Source organism: Lithobates pipiens, unplaced genomic scaffold (assembly GCF_037356315.1).
Source record: "Lithobates pipiens isolate NorthernLeopardFrog02 unplaced genomic scaffold, aLitPip1_a1.2 Scaffold_27, whole genome shotgun sequence".
NCBI lineage: Eukaryota > Metazoa > Chordata > Amphibia > Anura > Ranidae > Lithobates > Lithobates pipiens.
The window spans coordinates 161,476,221-161,493,835 of record NW_027507788.1 but is presented as its reverse complement, the minus strand read 5'-3'; the positions used below and the strand labels follow the sequence as shown (position 1 = coordinate 161,493,835).

General features: G+C 41.2%; 1 protein-coding gene across 2 annotated transcripts in view; it reads right to left on the bottom strand.

Moving 5' to 3' along the window:
* The window catches only part of SLC37A2 (solute carrier family 37 member 2), an 84,083-nt gene that overhangs the window by 9,506 nt on the left and 56,962 nt on the right, over positions 1-17,615 (bottom strand). For both annotated transcript variants that reach the window (XM_077457786.1, XM_077457787.1), the window contains exons 6-14: positions 17,171-17,247; positions 14,697-14,863; positions 14,309-14,352; positions 13,830-13,991; positions 8,916-9,006; positions 7,907-7,969; positions 5,354-5,439; positions 1,346-1,394; positions 629-702 (exon numbers count right to left, since the gene is read on the bottom strand). In XM_077457786.1, the coding sequence (XP_077313912.1) occupies positions 629-702; positions 1,346-1,394; positions 5,354-5,439; positions 7,907-7,969; positions 8,916-9,006; positions 13,830-13,991; positions 14,309-14,352; positions 14,697-14,863; positions 17,171-17,247 (813 nt within the window). The remainder of the gene's footprint in view (positions 1-628; positions 703-1,345; positions 1,395-5,353; positions 5,440-7,906; positions 7,970-8,915; positions 9,007-13,829; positions 13,992-14,308; positions 14,353-14,696; positions 14,864-17,170; positions 17,248-17,615) is intronic.

Genomic DNA, 17,615 nt, shown 5'->3' with positions numbered 1-17,615 from the left:
TATAAAAAACACAGTTTGGGTATTCATCCAAAGGCTCTGAAAAAGATATTGGATTAACTGGTGTAGATGCTTAAGTGTATCTTTTCTTAATTTCACATACCAGATTGAAATTAGGCTTGTAGTGGGTGAGGCTTCTCAGTAAATTGATGTGTGGAAGTGCCAATGAGGGTGAAATAAAAGGCAGAGGGATCCTGGGGGCCTCTATTGGTGTCGGAGATTCCCCAGCATTCCAAAGAAGTTGTGCTTTAAATCAAGTCCCTATTCACATCTAGCAAAAAATATTGCTGCGGATAATGTTTTTGTTTTGCTTTTTTGTTTTTGTGGGAACTTCCCTCCTGTGTACACTTTTTCTGCAATCAGCACTAGGAAATAAATGACTGCTCTTCCTGCAGACACATTTAACACCAGGAGCAAAAGAGGAAATCTTGAGAAGTGGATTGTGTTATTGCTGCCAACATTTAACACCAAGAGCAATAGCAGGAGTTTCAGTAAAAAGGATGGGGAACCATGGCATTGGCATGCTGTTATTAACAAAACGCAAACTCAAAAGATTGGGGACAACCGTACAAATGTCTCCATTATAAACCCTCTTTAGACAACTGGTTAGTGAATCAGTGGGACGTCTTACCAGATCAGCAGATACGGCGGTTGTGATGAGAGAATATGGCCCGTTCACCAACATCCCGCAGATAATCAACATGGCTGCAGAGAGGAGATACAACCAATGTAACAAGCAACATATAGGAGATATGACCAATGACAGAACAAGGAAGAGCTAAAACCAGTGAAACAATGTAACAAAGAACATAGAGGAGATACGACCCAGCATATGAAGTAAAAAGGAACAGAGAAAAGATGAGAACAAATGATACAATGTAACAAGGAACAGAGGAGAACTGCGACCAATGATACATAGTAACAAAGTAACAAAAGAGGAGATATGACCAATCATATAATGCAACAAGGAACAGAAAGGAGATATGACCAATGACATAACAAAGTAGACATACAGAGAAACTATGTAACTAGTGCGCTTTTTGCTTTTGTTTTTATCCTACCTGAAACACACCGATACTGACATTAACTGGCACTGATACTAATTTTAAAAAATGCTTTTTTTTTTTTTTTTTTTTTTTAAATCATACCCAAAATATACTGACCCTGACCCCAACACTAACCTAGAACAAACCTTGACCCTCTATCCTAGCACCCTATGGTGGCTGCCAAAGAGGTTTTATGCTGGCGCTGGTAACAAGGAACAAAGAGAAGATATGACCAATGATACAATGTACCAAGGAACAGAGAAGAGGACATTGTAGGACCAAAAAAGGAGATGGCGACTCACCGATTGTGGTGGAAAGGTCAGTCTGGCCAAAATGATTATAAATAAACAGCTGGAAGAGCAGAAGAGGAGAGCGGGATTAACAGACAATATGCTGAACATCCTAAATCCAAGATTTATTCAAAGCTCAATTATCTTTGTAAATGGAAGGAATTGGTTATTTTGATACACAAATCACTTAAGATTACTGGTTCTGAATTTTTCAGGTCTTTGCCACTTTGGTGGTAGATCTAAAGAAGAGATTGTACATGTACATGTTATTACTATCTGACTGTACCTTTGGTATGTTAAATATATGATTAAAAGTGTTTTATTATATCTGTTCAATGAGTGCAAAAAAAATTACCTGATGATCCTGCCAGAAATACAGACAGTTGATAATTTCCTGTACACTACCTGTACTAGCTGTGCTGCACACCAGTTACATTTTCACAGCTCTCTGGAGGACTACAGAACACCTCTCCCCTATGCTATTGAAATGAGAAGAGAAGGAGGTTTTCTGTAATCTTGTTCTAAGGTTTCAATGCTGCTTCTCCATAGATAGGATACAGTGAGCAGACATTGGGGGTTATTTACGAAAGGCAAATCCACTTTGCACTACAAGTGCAAAATACAAGTGCAAAGTGCACTTTAAATTGCACTTGGCAGTGCAGTTGCTGTATATTCCGAGGGGGACATGCAAGGAAAATAAAAAACAGCATTTTAGTTTGCACATGATTGGATAATAAAATCAGCAGAGCTTGCCCTCATTTCAGAGCTAGCCCTCAGGTTTACAGCGACTGCACTTCGCACTTGTAGTGCAAAGTGGTCTTGCCTTTCATAAATAACCCCCATTGTCACCCTAGGACAGGTTGTGTGTTACTGTCAGGATGATTAGGTAAAAATAAAAAGGGGGGGAAACTGCATTAAATTATGATTTTTTCAACAGCTTACCTGTAAAATACTTTTCTTGGAGTACATCAAGGGACAAAGAGCAATCATTACTATATGGGTTAGAACGCCACCTACTGGTGAATGTACACTGGTAAAGCAAACAAAAAGTCCTCCTCTATGTAACCCCTCCTGCACAGGAAGTAAGTATCTCAGTTTTGTAGCAAGCAATACACTTCCCAGACAAGAGGAGAGGGATCTTTGTGTCCTGTGATGTACTCATATAGAATATATAGAAAAAAAATCCTAATTTCTTTATTGTACATAACAGGACACAGAGCAGTCTTATTAATATATGGGACGTCCCCAAGCCCCTAAGGGGAGGGAGACACCATTGCAGAAACTGCCACTATTACTGTTTGTAGTACACTGAGACCAAAGGCAGTCTCCATGTTCTTGACATCCACCTGGTAAAACACTGTGGCTGTATAAAATTAAAGACCAAATAGCGGTCTTGCACACCTGGACCACTGACACCTGATGGCCCAAGATACTCCCATGCCAACAACTCAAGTAGACCCTGAGCGTCTGAACTACCTAGAGTAGGTAGCAAACTTTCTCCTGCCGACTGTGGATTAGAAGAAAAATAAAAAATACACTGTCCTGATTCAAGTGAAACCTAGAAACCACTCTAGGCAATAGCGATAGATTAGGGCGCAACATCACGCAAGAAACAATGGCCTCTGGAAAAATGGATAAGGATGAACTCGAACCCTTAAATGGTACTAAAGGCCAATCTCCTTTCCCCTACTGATTGGAGAAAGAAAATAAAATGTCCCACTCATATTCCTGTGGGTGCCACTTCCTGGCTTCCCCCAGGAATAAAAAATATATATTTCCAAGTCCTGTATCGAAGTTCTCTGAAACCTGCTTCCAGGGTTCAACAGTGCTGAGATACAGAACTCAAGACCATTAGGTCATGCTGGACTGGGAGTGTTCAAGGAGCAAACCCTGCAAACCTCTGCGAGGGCTTCGATTTCAAATAAGTAATTCATAATGAGCTAGTATGATTTGCATACTAGCTCATTATGCCTTTGTCTTGTAGATTTTTTTTTTGGGGGGGGGGGGGTATTTTTTTAAAAGGGTTTACAAACATTTTAATGTAAATAAACATAAGTATGCAGTACAAATGAAAACATGCCAGCTTTTTTTTTTTAAAGCAATGTGCATCTATGGAAGCATGTAAGCATGTGCTTATGTAACTATGCATTTAGGCAAAATATTAAAGCGTGCATCCCTGTAAACACGCATTCATGCAATACATGCCCATGGAAATGCATTTACGCAATAAGCAAGCCTGCGTTTATGAAACATGTTTATGCAACACATATCTATGCAGACATGTATAAAACATGCATCTTTATGCAACCATGTATCTTTATACAAACATGTCTAAACATGTATCTTTATGCAACCATGAACAAACAAGCATCTTTGTGCAACCATGCGTCTTTGTGCAACCATGTATAACCATGTATATTTATGTTAATATGTAAAAAATATGCATTTGGCAACTGTGCGTTTCAGCAACCGTGCTTTTTAGCTAGTTTGCAAGCATGCACCTGCTTAACTGCAGTTGGCTCCATACTAATCCTGCAGGATTTAGCCAAGCACATATGCATCCATCAAACGCACACCATACTGGAGATAGAACTCCTTAAAATGCACCCATGCTCGTGTTTTTCCAAACAAGTTTTTTAAAAACATGCATTTAAGCAACAAGTTTGCAAGCATGTATACTACACTGCACCTGCCTACGGAGCAGTCAACACTTTAAAGTGAACTGCAAACCATCCAGGGGTGTACTGACTTAAAATTGTACAGTCCTCCCTGGATAAGCAGTAAATATGCAGCATATAATCATGACTTGTCTGCCACACAGTTCTCCCATAGCAAGTACTCACACTTTGTTAGTATCCATGGGCTGCTGCTATGTCTCCAGAGGACCTGCTGAACCTGTTGCCACATGCATCATGGCAGCCCTTCCACTTCCTGCCTATATAAAAATAGGCCATACTGAGAGAGTCTGCACCATATAGTGGCTGGAGGAGAAATAGCAGCCCACATGACTAAGAAGTACATAACACACTGCCCCCAGTGGCCACAGGGAGAACAGACAGTCAGATCTCTCTCTTTTTTTTTTTTTAAAAGAGAAACTGCAAAAAATGCAGACTTACCATTCCTGCTGCAGGACTCTAAACATAACAGGAGTCCAAGCTTCACCCATCATGGCGATTTTTGTCATAAAAGACCTTCAGAGACTAGGTCCCCCTTAATGTGAGGTCCACTCCCCTGGACCCATATAGCACCCTGCAGGAAAGCACCTTGGTCAGAACAGACACTGCACAGGGTCGCATTACGCAGGGTCCAGCGATATAAGGCTCCAATGAGGCTCGGGTACCATCCATTTTGGCCGATAGGTTTTTTGAATGGATCCGATTGAAGTCCATGATTCCTAATAGAACCATCCAGACCGCCAACTATGCTCCAAGAGCACATGTCACACCAGTGACCATCCGCCTAACAGACACTTCTTGTGTAGGAGGGGTTATATAGAGGAGAGCTTCTTGTTTGATTGATTTAACAGTGTCCATTCACCAGTAGGTGGCGTAAAAACCCATATAGTAATGACTGCTCTGTGTCCCGGGATGTACAATAAAGAAAATACATTTAATACTTAGGAACACATGAAACAGATTTAATTTTGAATCATGGAGGCTTTGCATCACATGTGGGCATTACTGTGTACAGCTTCTTCCACCAATTGTGATCTGCCTGATTATCATGGAAAAGCTAAGAGACCCAACAATGATACCAGTGGGTCTAAAATATGGTATGTAATAAAACAAAAATATTTATTTTGTAATTACAAAAAATATATATATTTCCAGTGTGAACACAGAAATTTGTATTATTCTGTTATGGTTTAACAAATTGAACACCGTACCACAATCCATATTCAATAGAGACAGAAAAACAAAAAGAGGAAATGATATAATAGAGGATGTCCTCCACATGGAGGAGTGAGCAAAGACACAGCCCCACAAATGACTGCGATCATCGTCAAGTCACAGCACTCACCATTGGGGCGGTTAATATCAGCATGACAGCGCAGGTGATGGCTCGTCCCCCAGTGTAATCAGATATTGCTCCTGCAACAATCCCACCTAGAACACAATTCATACATTGATTAAAACATGACAATCTGGTGGTCTGGTATTTCAACAGTCAAGAAAACTCAACAAAACTGACATGATATCTGATCAATAAAAAATGGTCAGCCATTCTTCAACAACTTAAAAATGGTTTGGATTCCATGGCATTACTTTCCTGGAGACTTCAATGGTTCTCTATGGATCCTGTAATACCCATCGAGACACAGGGATGCAGTAGTTAAAGTGGAACTTCACTCTCTCGGTCAACATTGTAATCCTCATGCTGCTAGCATCAGTGAATAGATATGATATACTTTCCTATTTACTCATTTTAAACTTTTGTTTCTACATTTCTTTAGTTACTTCCTGGTTTTCATGCCAGGGGAAATGATTTCATACACCCCTCATTTCATGTTTGCATGCCTAAGCGAAGGGCAGATGTATTCCAGGAAGTAGATACTAAAGTAATCATCTGCCCTTACTTATGATGGCCACTTCCAGAAATGCTAGGTTAGGTTGAGGTTATAGAGCTGCACGATTCTGGCTAAAATGAGAATCACGATTTCTTTTGCTTAGAAGATAGATCACGATTCTCTCATGATTGTTGCAGCGTAACATCTTTCACATTAAAACAAAAAATAACAAAAAAATGGGCTAACTTTACTGTTTTTTTTAAATATTCATTGAGGTGCATTTTTCCCCCCAAAAAACTGCATTTGAAAGATCGCTGGGCAAATACAGAGTGACAAAATATTGCAGCAATTGACATTTTATTCCCTAGGGCAGTGATGGCGAACCTTGGCACCCCAGATGTTTTGGAACTACATTTCCCATGCTCATCCACTCTGCAGTGTAGTGGAGCATCATGGGAAATGTAGTTCCAAAACATCTGGGGTGCCAAGGTTCGCCATCACTGCCCTAGGGTCTTTGCTAAAATATATATAATGTTTGGGGGTTCAAAGTAATTTTCTAGCAAAAAATATTGATTTTAACTTAACAAGTCTGCCTGTATTTTTATTTATTTATTTTTTACACACAGAAGTTTCCCTTTGATCTAAAAAAGGAAGGTTAGTTACAATGTTTCATTTAAAAAAAACTTGGCAGACTGCCCAGATGTTTTCTTTTGACAGCTGAGTGAGCATGCAAGTCTCTCCACTTGTTATATGAATGAATAGAGATCATCAGAGGGGTTGAATCAAGATCACGATTTGTTAACGATTGATTGTGCAGCTCTATTAGGTGGTTATCAAAGTGATTTCTCAGCAAAATAAAAGCATGGAGGCATGGATGGGTGGGTGAGTTTGCTTTGAATATTAAAAATTCATTAAACTGTATTTTTGATTTGTGGTGCTCAGATCCAGTGTAGTTCTGCTTTAACATGGTGGTGCCTGTGTTGGTCCAGATCCATTCCCCCAAAAACCCCTTTCCTACCCAATCGCTCCCTCCTATTGTACCATCTTTTCTTCATCTCCCGCCTTCTTCTAGTGTATCTGATATTCTGTGTTTATAACACCTCCTGATAAAAACAGGGATGTAAACTTCAAGGCTCAATTCATAGCTGCACGTTCTGGGAATGCGCATAGAAACTCCGGTTTCTACTCACGTTCCCACAACACGCAAAAACAACGCTTCATGCTTGTGGTGCCATAAATTGATAACAGCACCCCAAAAGCGGCTAGGAAATGCGTGTTTTGTCATGCAGTAAAAAAAAAAAAAAAAACACTAAAAACTTGAACACAGCAAAATGCGCCATGACTTTGTCACGCATAAGGTTGCCCGTTAGCACAACAGGCAGGGCCTAACAAATAATTTCTCTGATTTATTTTACCTACAAACATTTTCTCTTCTCTTGCCTGAACAATCCATAGACTCAATTGAGGTTTTGAGATTTCGTATCAAAAAACCCATAGGGGTTGGCCTCATACTCCACATTTCAGCATATTTTTGAGGGTTTTTTCAGTCACTACCATTATATTAATGTTTGTTATGCATTAAATAGATCATGTTAAATCACTTAAAAAAAAAAAAAAATACAACCTGGGCTGACATTGGGCATACATTGATGACATCTTTTCTCTTATCTGCTGTTTTTTTTCTTTAAAGTGCATCCTTGAAATTTTTACGTTAAGTTCTAAAAAAAAATACCTGTTGATCCTGGCAGAAATCCAACTGTTAACTTCCTGTGTTCTCCAATTGTGGTGCAATTCTATCTCTTATATTTTTCTATGCTATTGCTAAAAGACTACAGAACTACTCCCCTCTATGTTATGGAAAAAAGGAGGAAAATAATGGTTGTTAAGATAAAAAAAAAAAAAGGAATGTAGCAACCTCATCTAAGAACAGGCAATCTGCAATATATTACCTTTTTTTGTAGCTGGGTTTAGATATGCATTAATGATTTGAGGGTAGAGCAGTGATTTGGAATTTCTTTTCTTTTATTTTTTTTATCAACTGAAACAAAGGATCTGAAAGACCTTACCTATAATTCCGCCAGCATCAAACAGAGTGGACATGTCTCCAGCTTTTTTGGGATCAAAGTGAGCTAGAAAGTAAACAAAAACGTTAATATATATAAACCATGTTTTTATTTTAGTGACTTTGACATTTATGTGCATGCACTGTCATATATACAGATTTGTGCGCTCTCCCTCTAGTGGCCGCTTGTATGCCAGAAAATGCATTCAGGACCCTTGCTGGATAAGGAGGGCAAAAGCCGTTCCAAGGCAAACAACCAAGAGGTTACATAATTGTTTCTAAACCATCTACGTGGATTTTTACAGTTTGTAGATTATTATTTATGGCACAAAGTGAGAGCTAAAAAGGTCAGAAGCAATACGTATTATAAGGCTACCTATGGATGGAAAGAAGACTCAATTGAGAAGAGAAGAGGACGGGAACCCTTAAACCTGACAAATATATTACTGTCTCCCTGTATTGATGAATTATTTGAAATCTAGAAATAACTAGGGAATCCAGCCGTGAGAGTCTGACACTTCCCCCATTTCTTGTAGGAAGTGCAGAGACACAAACTACTGTGAACGTCTGTCCTCACCATTGGAGTCCTGTAGAAACTCAGGGACTCTGTCATGAGAAAAGTATTGGGGCTAACACTGCTGGCAACCTTTAAAAAAAAAATAAAAAAAGCTAGTTTCCTGGCTTGCGTCTGACTTTAGTACATTGAATCACAGACTTAAAACAAGCATGCTTTAAATAGGAGTCAGAAAAGTGTCTGAATTCATCATCTCTAATACGATTTCCAAAATACTGAAGTCACGATATCAGCATGACAGTACAGTAAGTAGCATATTCATTATTTACATGGCATCCACCATAATTGCTTCTGTTGGGTGATCCAATGCATTAATCCTAAAGAAGTGAAGGAGTCTTATTAAAAGTCTTAGGGAGGAAAAAGATTCCATTTGTTATTTCTAAACCCTCTGCATCCCTGAAAGGCCCAGGCCCTCTAATTATACTGCATAGGATCTTACCAACATTCGATATATAGAGTGGGAGCCAGTAGAGAAAGGTGTAACTGACGAGCTTTGCGAACAGCAGACACAGCGAGAATTCCAAAACACCCTGAAAAGAAGAAAGTTGCCTCTGATCAGAGTCAGACAAACAATGTAGAGTGGATGGTTTGGGGCTCATCCACACACACTCCCCTTGTTGTTTGATTCCATCAAAGTTTTAGTATCAAAATGTTAGCATTTTAGCATGGTTCTTTAGTCATGTAACTGGGGAGATAGAAAATTAGTAACCTTAGTTCAGTATTCCTACTTTTAAAGCGGGAGTCCACCGTTTTTTTTTTTTATAAAAGCCAGCAGCTACAAATACTGCAGCTGCTGACTTTTAAAATAATGACACTTACCCGCCCAGCGCACCCGCGATGTCGGCACCCGAAGCCGATCTCTCGATTGTCTCTCGGGTGCTGCCGCCGCCATCTTGGGTATGGGAATCATACCTTGTGGCTTCATTTTCCGGTTTCCTACTGCGCATGCGCGAGTCGCGCAGCGCATAAAGGATGGTCCCCTCTGTCTCTGGGATCTGTGTGTTTCCCAGCAGACAGCGGGGGACTTTCGGAAAGGGGCGTAGATTCTGCGGAAAGGGGCGTACTTTCTGCAGATATCTATGCCGGAAGTGGGTGCAGATACCTGTACTGTACAGGTATCTGCACCCCCCTCCCCCCTGAAAGGTGCCAATTGTGGCGCCGAGGGGGGGGAGGGTTCCAATGAGCAGAAGCTCCACTTTAGGGTGGACCTCCGCTTTAAGCATGGGAGGGGATGCAGGGTGCAGAATAAGTAAAAGCTGTACACATTCATAAAATAAGTATGTTCATGGGAAAAGGCCTTAAGATTTAGGAGAATCGCCTACCCCGGAATCCGAATCCTTACCTGCCTATCAGACCTCTATATGAAAAATTTTCACACCGCCCTCACCAAGGCCCAAAAGCATTTAAATGACTGGATGTGCCTGAATGGTTTCGTGGTTCGGCCATTCAGCCCTGATCAGGGCCGCTGATAGAAATCATGGGGCCCCGTACAGCCTACCTGACGGGGCCCCCTTCAGCTCCACCCTGTTTTCTCCCCTGGTCCCTCCTCCAGCCCCACCCCTCCCCAGATGGTCAGAGACTGCAGATATAGTACAGGAGATGGTCAGAGACTGCAGACATTCCACAGGAGATGGTCAGAGACTTTAGACATGGTACAGGAGATGATCAGAGACTGCAGACATACTACAGGAGATGATCAGAGACTGCAGACATTCCACAGGAGATGATCAGAGACTGCAGACATACCACAGGAGATGGTCAGAGACTGCAGACATACCACAGGAGATGGTCAGAGACTGCAGACATAGTACAGGAGATGATCAGAGACTGTAGACATAGTAGAGGAGATGGTCAGAGACTGGATACATAGTACAGGAGATGATCAGAGACTGCAGACATAGTACAGGAGAGGGTCAGAGACTGCAGACATAGTACAGGAGATGGTCAGAGACTGCATACATACTATAGGAGATGATCAGAGACTGCAGACATAGTACAGGAGATGATCGGAGACTGCAGACATAGTACAGGAGATGATCAGAGACTGCAGACATGGTACAGGAGATGATCAGAGACTGCAGACATGGTACAGGAGATGATCAGAGACTGCAGACATGGTACAGGAGATGATCAGAGACTGCAGACATGGTACAGGAGATGATCAGAGACTGCAGACATAGTACAGGAGAGGGTCAGAGACTGCAGACATAGTACAGGAGATGATCAGAGACTGCAGACATAGTACAGGAGATGATCAGAGACTGCAGACATGGTACAGAAGATGATCAGAGACTGCAGACATGGTACAGGAGATGATCAGAGACTGCAGACATAGTACAGGAGATGATCAGAGACTGCAGACATAGTACAGGAGATGATCAGAGACTGCAGACATAGTACAGGAGACAGTTAGGGATTGCAGACATAGTACAGGAGATGATCAGAGACTGCATACATAATACAGGAGATGATCAGAGACTGCAGACATGGTACAGGAGATGATCAGAGACTGCAGACATAGTACAGGAGACAGTTAGGGATTGCAGACATAGTACAGGAGATGATCAGAGACTGCATACATAATACAGGAGATGATCAGAGACTGCATACATAATACAGGAGATGATCAGAGACTGCAGACATGGTACAGGAGATGATCAGAGACTGCAGACATGGTACAGGAGATGATCAGAGACTGCAGACATGGTACAGGAGATGATCAGAGACTGCAGACATAGTACAGGAGATGGTTAGGGATCGCAGACATGATTGATTCAGGAGATGGTCAGAGACTCCGTTTATGGCTGAACCCAGTGTACAAGTATATAGTATCACAGGGCTGATCCACTCTATTTAAACCACCTCTGCAAGATCAAGTCAGTGATTTTCCTTTGAAAGTACAACCAAGTGACAGAAGACAGCTTCACATACAATTTCCAAAATACTAATTTTCTTACAAACAGTGAACTGGTCAGGATTACTGAGGACAGTAACCAGTTAATGGGTCTGTGAAGCTTCTAGCCTGATTTAGAAGTAAATCCTTCTCCAAAAAAGAATTAAAATATCAAACAATCTGTGCAGCACACAGAGCTCTGGCTAAATAGTTGATTATAAGCTGAAATGGTTAAAAGCTGCTACAGAGTCTTCCAGGAATCTTATCAGTGTGATCAGACAATGTGCAGGTCAGGTTAGGCAGATAAAAAAAAAAAGTAACCAGCAAGACAAGAGGGAGGGGAGGCTGAACGATAACCTGTACACTGGCTAATCCCACGGAAGACACTGCAGCCAGCCAGTTACGTGTAACTGTGCTCCAGACGATCCTGTTTCCTGCAGAACTTGTATTGCTGTAGTCATACCTCCTTGTGTCTCCCTCCTGGCTCTCCCCCATTCAGCCCCACTCCAGCATTGTTTACAGTTAAAGGTGAGCAGGCTGAAGAAGGGGAGGGCTACACTTTTTTTTTTTTAATTAGTTACTATGCATTCTTTCATCCCTGTTTATATTGCCTGGGCCCCCCCTGGTGGCCAGGCCCGGTACAACAGGGCCAGTCTTACTGGCTTATCAGCGGCCCTGGCCCTGATCAAAATGATCATCCTACCACGTATACTCTACTTAATTCAATCTGTCCCAATCTATCAGAAAGCATGCTCTGCTTTCATATGGAAGAATCCTCCACCGTGAATTAAATATTCTCACTTTACAATGCATAAAACCAAAGGGGGCATTGGGCTACCAGACCTACATAGGTACTACACAGCGTGTCACCTTACCAGATTTGCAGTCTGGAACATACATACTCTAAAAAAAGAAATGGGTTCGCCTAGAAAACTCTTTTACGCTACACCCCTACACCTACTTCCTTGACTACCTCACAAACATTGGCCACCGACCCTCTCTTCCCATCCGCTCATTTACCCCTCCCTCCTAGCATTTAAAAAAAAAAAACTTTGCAATCTGGGACATTTGCAACGATACTGGGCCCCTTAACCATATTGAGGGGGAACCCTGCCTTTCCCCTGGGCGAATCACAGCACTTTTACTAGCCCTCCAGTTTTTGTCTGGTGGGACCCTTCTCTTGCTGGAGAAAATAAACTCCATCACTAGGACTGCCTCATTTCCCTTTTGGACATATAAGTAAATCCACAATTTCCTCATGACGCACACCCACCAAGACAACTGGATGAGACAACTCACACCATTCGAATCCCTCTGCCATCGCAAAACTCCTCAGGGGAATCTTATATCCCTCTTACACACCCTACTCTCGGAAGAGATTACCCACGTCCTACACCCTTCACAAGCCTCCTGGAACAGGGACTTACAAACACCCCTAACCAATGAGGAATGCAACACAGTATACGCATACAGCCACAAATGCTCACTAAATGTTGCCATCCAAGAGAATTGCTATGAAGTGATAACTATATGGTATTATAGGACCCCATCTCGCTTCACAAATTCTCCCCATCCCTAACATTTGCTGGAGATGCGAAAAGGAGGGCACTATGCTCCACATTTGGTGGGATTGCGAAAAGTTACAACCGTTCTGGAAAGAAGTTCATAGCCTCATAACTCAGGTCACTACTTTCACTCTAGATTATATTCCCGTCCAGTTTCTCTTACACCACACATCATTAACAAAAAGGAATTGCTACAAGTCATTGGCCATGCACATGGTTAATGTGGCTAAACTCTGTATACCCAAACATTGGCAATCTAAAAACACGCCGACGATCTGGGAGTGGGTTGCGAGAACTTAAAAAAAATAAAAGATATGGAAGAACTGATACATATCTTTCAAGAACGAATGCACAAAATTCCCCCTCACCTGGGCATGTTGGACCCATTTTACATCCACCGACCGTTACCGCCAGTACACTCCATAGAGTGGTCCCGAACAAACTGCCCTGTCCCCTTACTGGATCATAGGTTGCGGGGGGGCCGGAGAGCAGATCCACGCATGGTCAACACGCACACTTCTTCATATCTCTTACCAACTCCCCCACTCCATCCCTCCCTTCTCTTACAGCACCCCTTCCCCTCCTGTCTCCCCAATATAGTTTTTTCTTTCTCTCTCTCTGTCACTAACTACACCACACCAGGATGAAAATTGAAAAAATAACCTCCACCTTAAGATGCTATGTTTTGCCTGTTTTGTTCATGGCTTACTTATTCTAGGTTGTTCTTACATGTTGTATCCAATTACTGTAAACTATGTGTAAAACCACCAATTGTACCGTTTTCTTTGTTGATCCTCTTTACACTAAATAAAATAATTTGTTTATGAAAAAAACAAAACAAACAAAAACCTTGAATTCATTCTATCTAAAGATTTCTTTGGAAATATCCACTTACTGGGATCTTAAGCGCCCCCAAAAAGCTAATGGCCTGTGGGTGTTCAACAGGCTCTTGAGGAATCACAGACTCCTCGAGGTCAGCTCCGGACTGTCGCTTAAATATGTTCTCTGTGCTGCCGTTCATGGCCTGAATGTTCTCCAACTCATCTTTCACTTCTTCCTGAAATTATAACACAAAAAGGCATAGGGTCAGTTTCCGACACAATACAGCTGTGCATGGCATTGATTTTCTAAAGAAAATTAAACAAATACTGATTGGTAATTGATAATGTCTTGAATATATATATATATAAAGATGGTTTAGTTATTCTTTAAGGATAAGGACATTTAGCAAGTCCAGGAAAAAAAAATAAAAAAAAAAACAATCCTGCCATAAATATAGTTTGCAAGTTGTTATTGCATTGTCCTAATACCTGTCTAGGGCAGCTTCTGTACAAAGATTCTCAGAGTTTTTTTTAGAATAATAAAATGACTCACATTGTTCTGTTGATCCGGAGGGGTACATCCTACATCTTCGGGATCTGCAGGGAAAGCATAAATAAGACCATATGGATGAGATAAATTCAAGAGACAGTCTCAACCTGCCATGATTTATGATGGATTTTCATCAGAGGTCTGTTTAGACCCCCCCCCCCCCCCCCATCTTTCACCATTGTCACATTGAAAAGGGAAAATAAAAAAAATGTAAAACTACTGACATAATTGTCACACTTGCGACTGGGTCCTGGTGTTCTGTCACCAGCCTTGGAGGGAAGGGCCCCGGTCGGGGGTAAGAGGGGCCCATGGCATCTTGCACCAGGGACCTGAAGGTTCTAGATACGCCTCTGGCACAAAACGTGCCAGAACAAATATACCAGGGACTTACACTCAACGAGGAAGAAGAAGCATATGATTCCCATGGCACCGATTATAATTCCAGGTACGATGAAGGACAAGCCCCAGGCAGAGGAGACAAAAACCCCAGCGATTAGAGAGCCCAATATGTTGCCGACAGCTGTGTGAGAGTTCCAGATTCCCATGATGAACCCTCGCCTGTGAAAATAATACAAAGTAAAATATGCCAATAAGATTGTATCAATAGGAGGAGTTTACAATGTGTTGCTATTTTTCCCACATAGATAAAAACTGAGAAACAACGAAGTAACTTTAATTATAGCATGGATAAATCACATATGGAATGGGAATACAGACATGGATTTGATGTATATTTTTTAAGGCATCATCAGATTTTTCTGTCTGTTCTCAAAACGATGGCTCGCTGACACACAGAGGGTGGGAGGGGGGGCCCCAAAAACACAATGACACTTGGGGGTCCCAATGACATAAGAGTCTGTTGTACCAATTAGCCCTCAAAATTTCCACTCGTCTGCTTGCATTAGGTGAGTGGAAATAAGCTGAGGGCAGAGTGTGGCGCTGTATTGGAGGAGGGGATGGCACCGCCGGCAGGCGGGGTTGAATGGTAGACGATTCTCCTTCCAGCCTCTGTCCAGTCATTCTCTTTGCCGACTCCCACTGTGTGCCAGGCACTGCTAAGAACTAGATCAGGTGGGGGCAGGGCAAAGAGGGGGATTGGGTGGGGACTGCCAAAGTATACTTTTCCTATTACCGCCTAGCAACCAATCACCAGCTTCTTTATAAGAAAAGTTAAATTTGGTAGCTCCCACTCCCCTGTCCAGTGCTGAGCTCCATTGTAATGCCTTGTACACATGGTCGGATATTCCGACGACAAAAGCCATCGGATTTTTACGACGTATTTTGGCCCAAACTTGTCTTGCATACACACGGTCGCACAAAGTTGTCAGAAAATCCGATCGTTCAGAATGAGGTGACGTAAACCACGTACGGTGGGACTATAAAGAGGGCAGTAGCCAATAGCTTTTGTCTCGTAATTTATTCTGAGCATGTGTAGCACTTTGTCCGTCGGAATTGTCTACACACGATCAGAATTTTAAACGATCGGATTTTGCGGTCGGGAAAATTTTAAATCCAGCTCTCAAACTTTGCGTGTTGGAAATTCTGAAAAAATCAGATGGAGCCCACACAGGATCGGATTTTCCGGCAACACGATCTAATCGCACATTTTCCATTGGAAAGTCCAACCGTGTGTACAGGGCATAAGTCTCTCTGCATCCTAAAATCAGTGAAAGTGTCATCCATTGTTTTAATTTTATTATATTTAATATAGCATTAAAATATTTACTTAACAAGGCAGTAATGATGTGTACAGCGCCTTATAGTAGCCAATCGTATTTTATCCTCATTTTATTTATCACGGTTAGATCAATGAAATATGCTTTATGTTAATATTAATAAAGTTGTTGTTAATATTTATTTTTGTAACTTAATTCTGTATAAAAACCATTTAACAGTGAGATAATTTAGGGCTTGTTTAGGGGAGTTAAGGGCAGAGCGGGGCAACTGGTGGGGAGTAACAAAGGACTTGAAATTATGAGCCCTGCCCAATGACACTCACATTTGAGGGGTCTCAATAACATGCCAACCCTCAAAATTCCCAATGTTGCACCAACATTGTGGTGAGACAGTGTTTCTGGTCCCCTGGTGGTGGGGTGTGGTGGGGACTGGCAATATATTGACAGGATGACCCTCATGCAATATGAATTAGGAAACTACTGTGATCATCCGGCACCTTACCTGTCAACAATAATTGCTCCACATTACCGCTATCATTTTGATCGCGTGTGTGTATTGTATATATGAACGTCATTTTACATACCGTTCCTTGTAATTTGATTAACAACAGTCTATAGACACAGTTTGGTAATAACCCATCACATGATGTCATTGCCCCCCGCCTATGAAGTTAATCAACGGTCTTAATCGATTGTCTACTTATGTGTTTTTTATTATTACTACCACCATTTACTGATGGGTGCTACTCATTGGCCTTTGGCCACCCACTAATACCGGTGGTAGCTCTGGATCCCTTTGGGAGGTGCCTTTTTATATAATTTATTTATATATATATATATATATATATATATATATATATATATATATATATATCTATATATATATCCTGAAATCTCCTCTGTTACCATCTGGAGTCTGTGGTCACTTAGACCAATTGCTATCGTCTGGAGATTTGTATTGCAAGTTTTCTTCCATACCTTTGTGAGTAGTTTTTTATTAAACTTTTAATAAAATATATCTAAGGATATGCACAAGACTGGTGCACCCTTTTTCCTTTCTTTCCGTTTTGATTGTAGGTCCCAATGGCACAGAACACATACTAATGCTGGTTCCACTATATTGTACGAGAACACCTTTAACCTCTGAAGATACACTGAGGAAATAGGCACAGCTGTATTTTGAACTTACTTTCCTTTACCAAACCAATTCCCCATGCAGGCTACCACAGACGGCCATCCTGTAGTCTGAACCACACCATTTAATATCTACAAAAACAAACAGCATGATTAGTGAGCATCACAATTACACAGAATAAGAGAAGGTTTAGCCAACATTTTTAAATATTTTTTCATGGAAAGTCCTGTAAATTTGCGAACACCAAAAAGAACAAAGATAAATAAATAATAAATCACAGGATTGTAAGGATTTAGAGTAGATACTGTTGGCACCAATAAGGCAAGTCCAGCATTTTAGGGGTGTAGGTTTTAGAGTTATGACTTTAATGAATGAACTTTAGATTTTTTTTCTGTTTCAAGTTAAAAGTGGTTGTAAACATCAGACATGAAATATGACCAAAGCATATACTTCTATAGTGTGTACTAAAAGCACAAAGTGTCACTTCTGGATTCTGCTT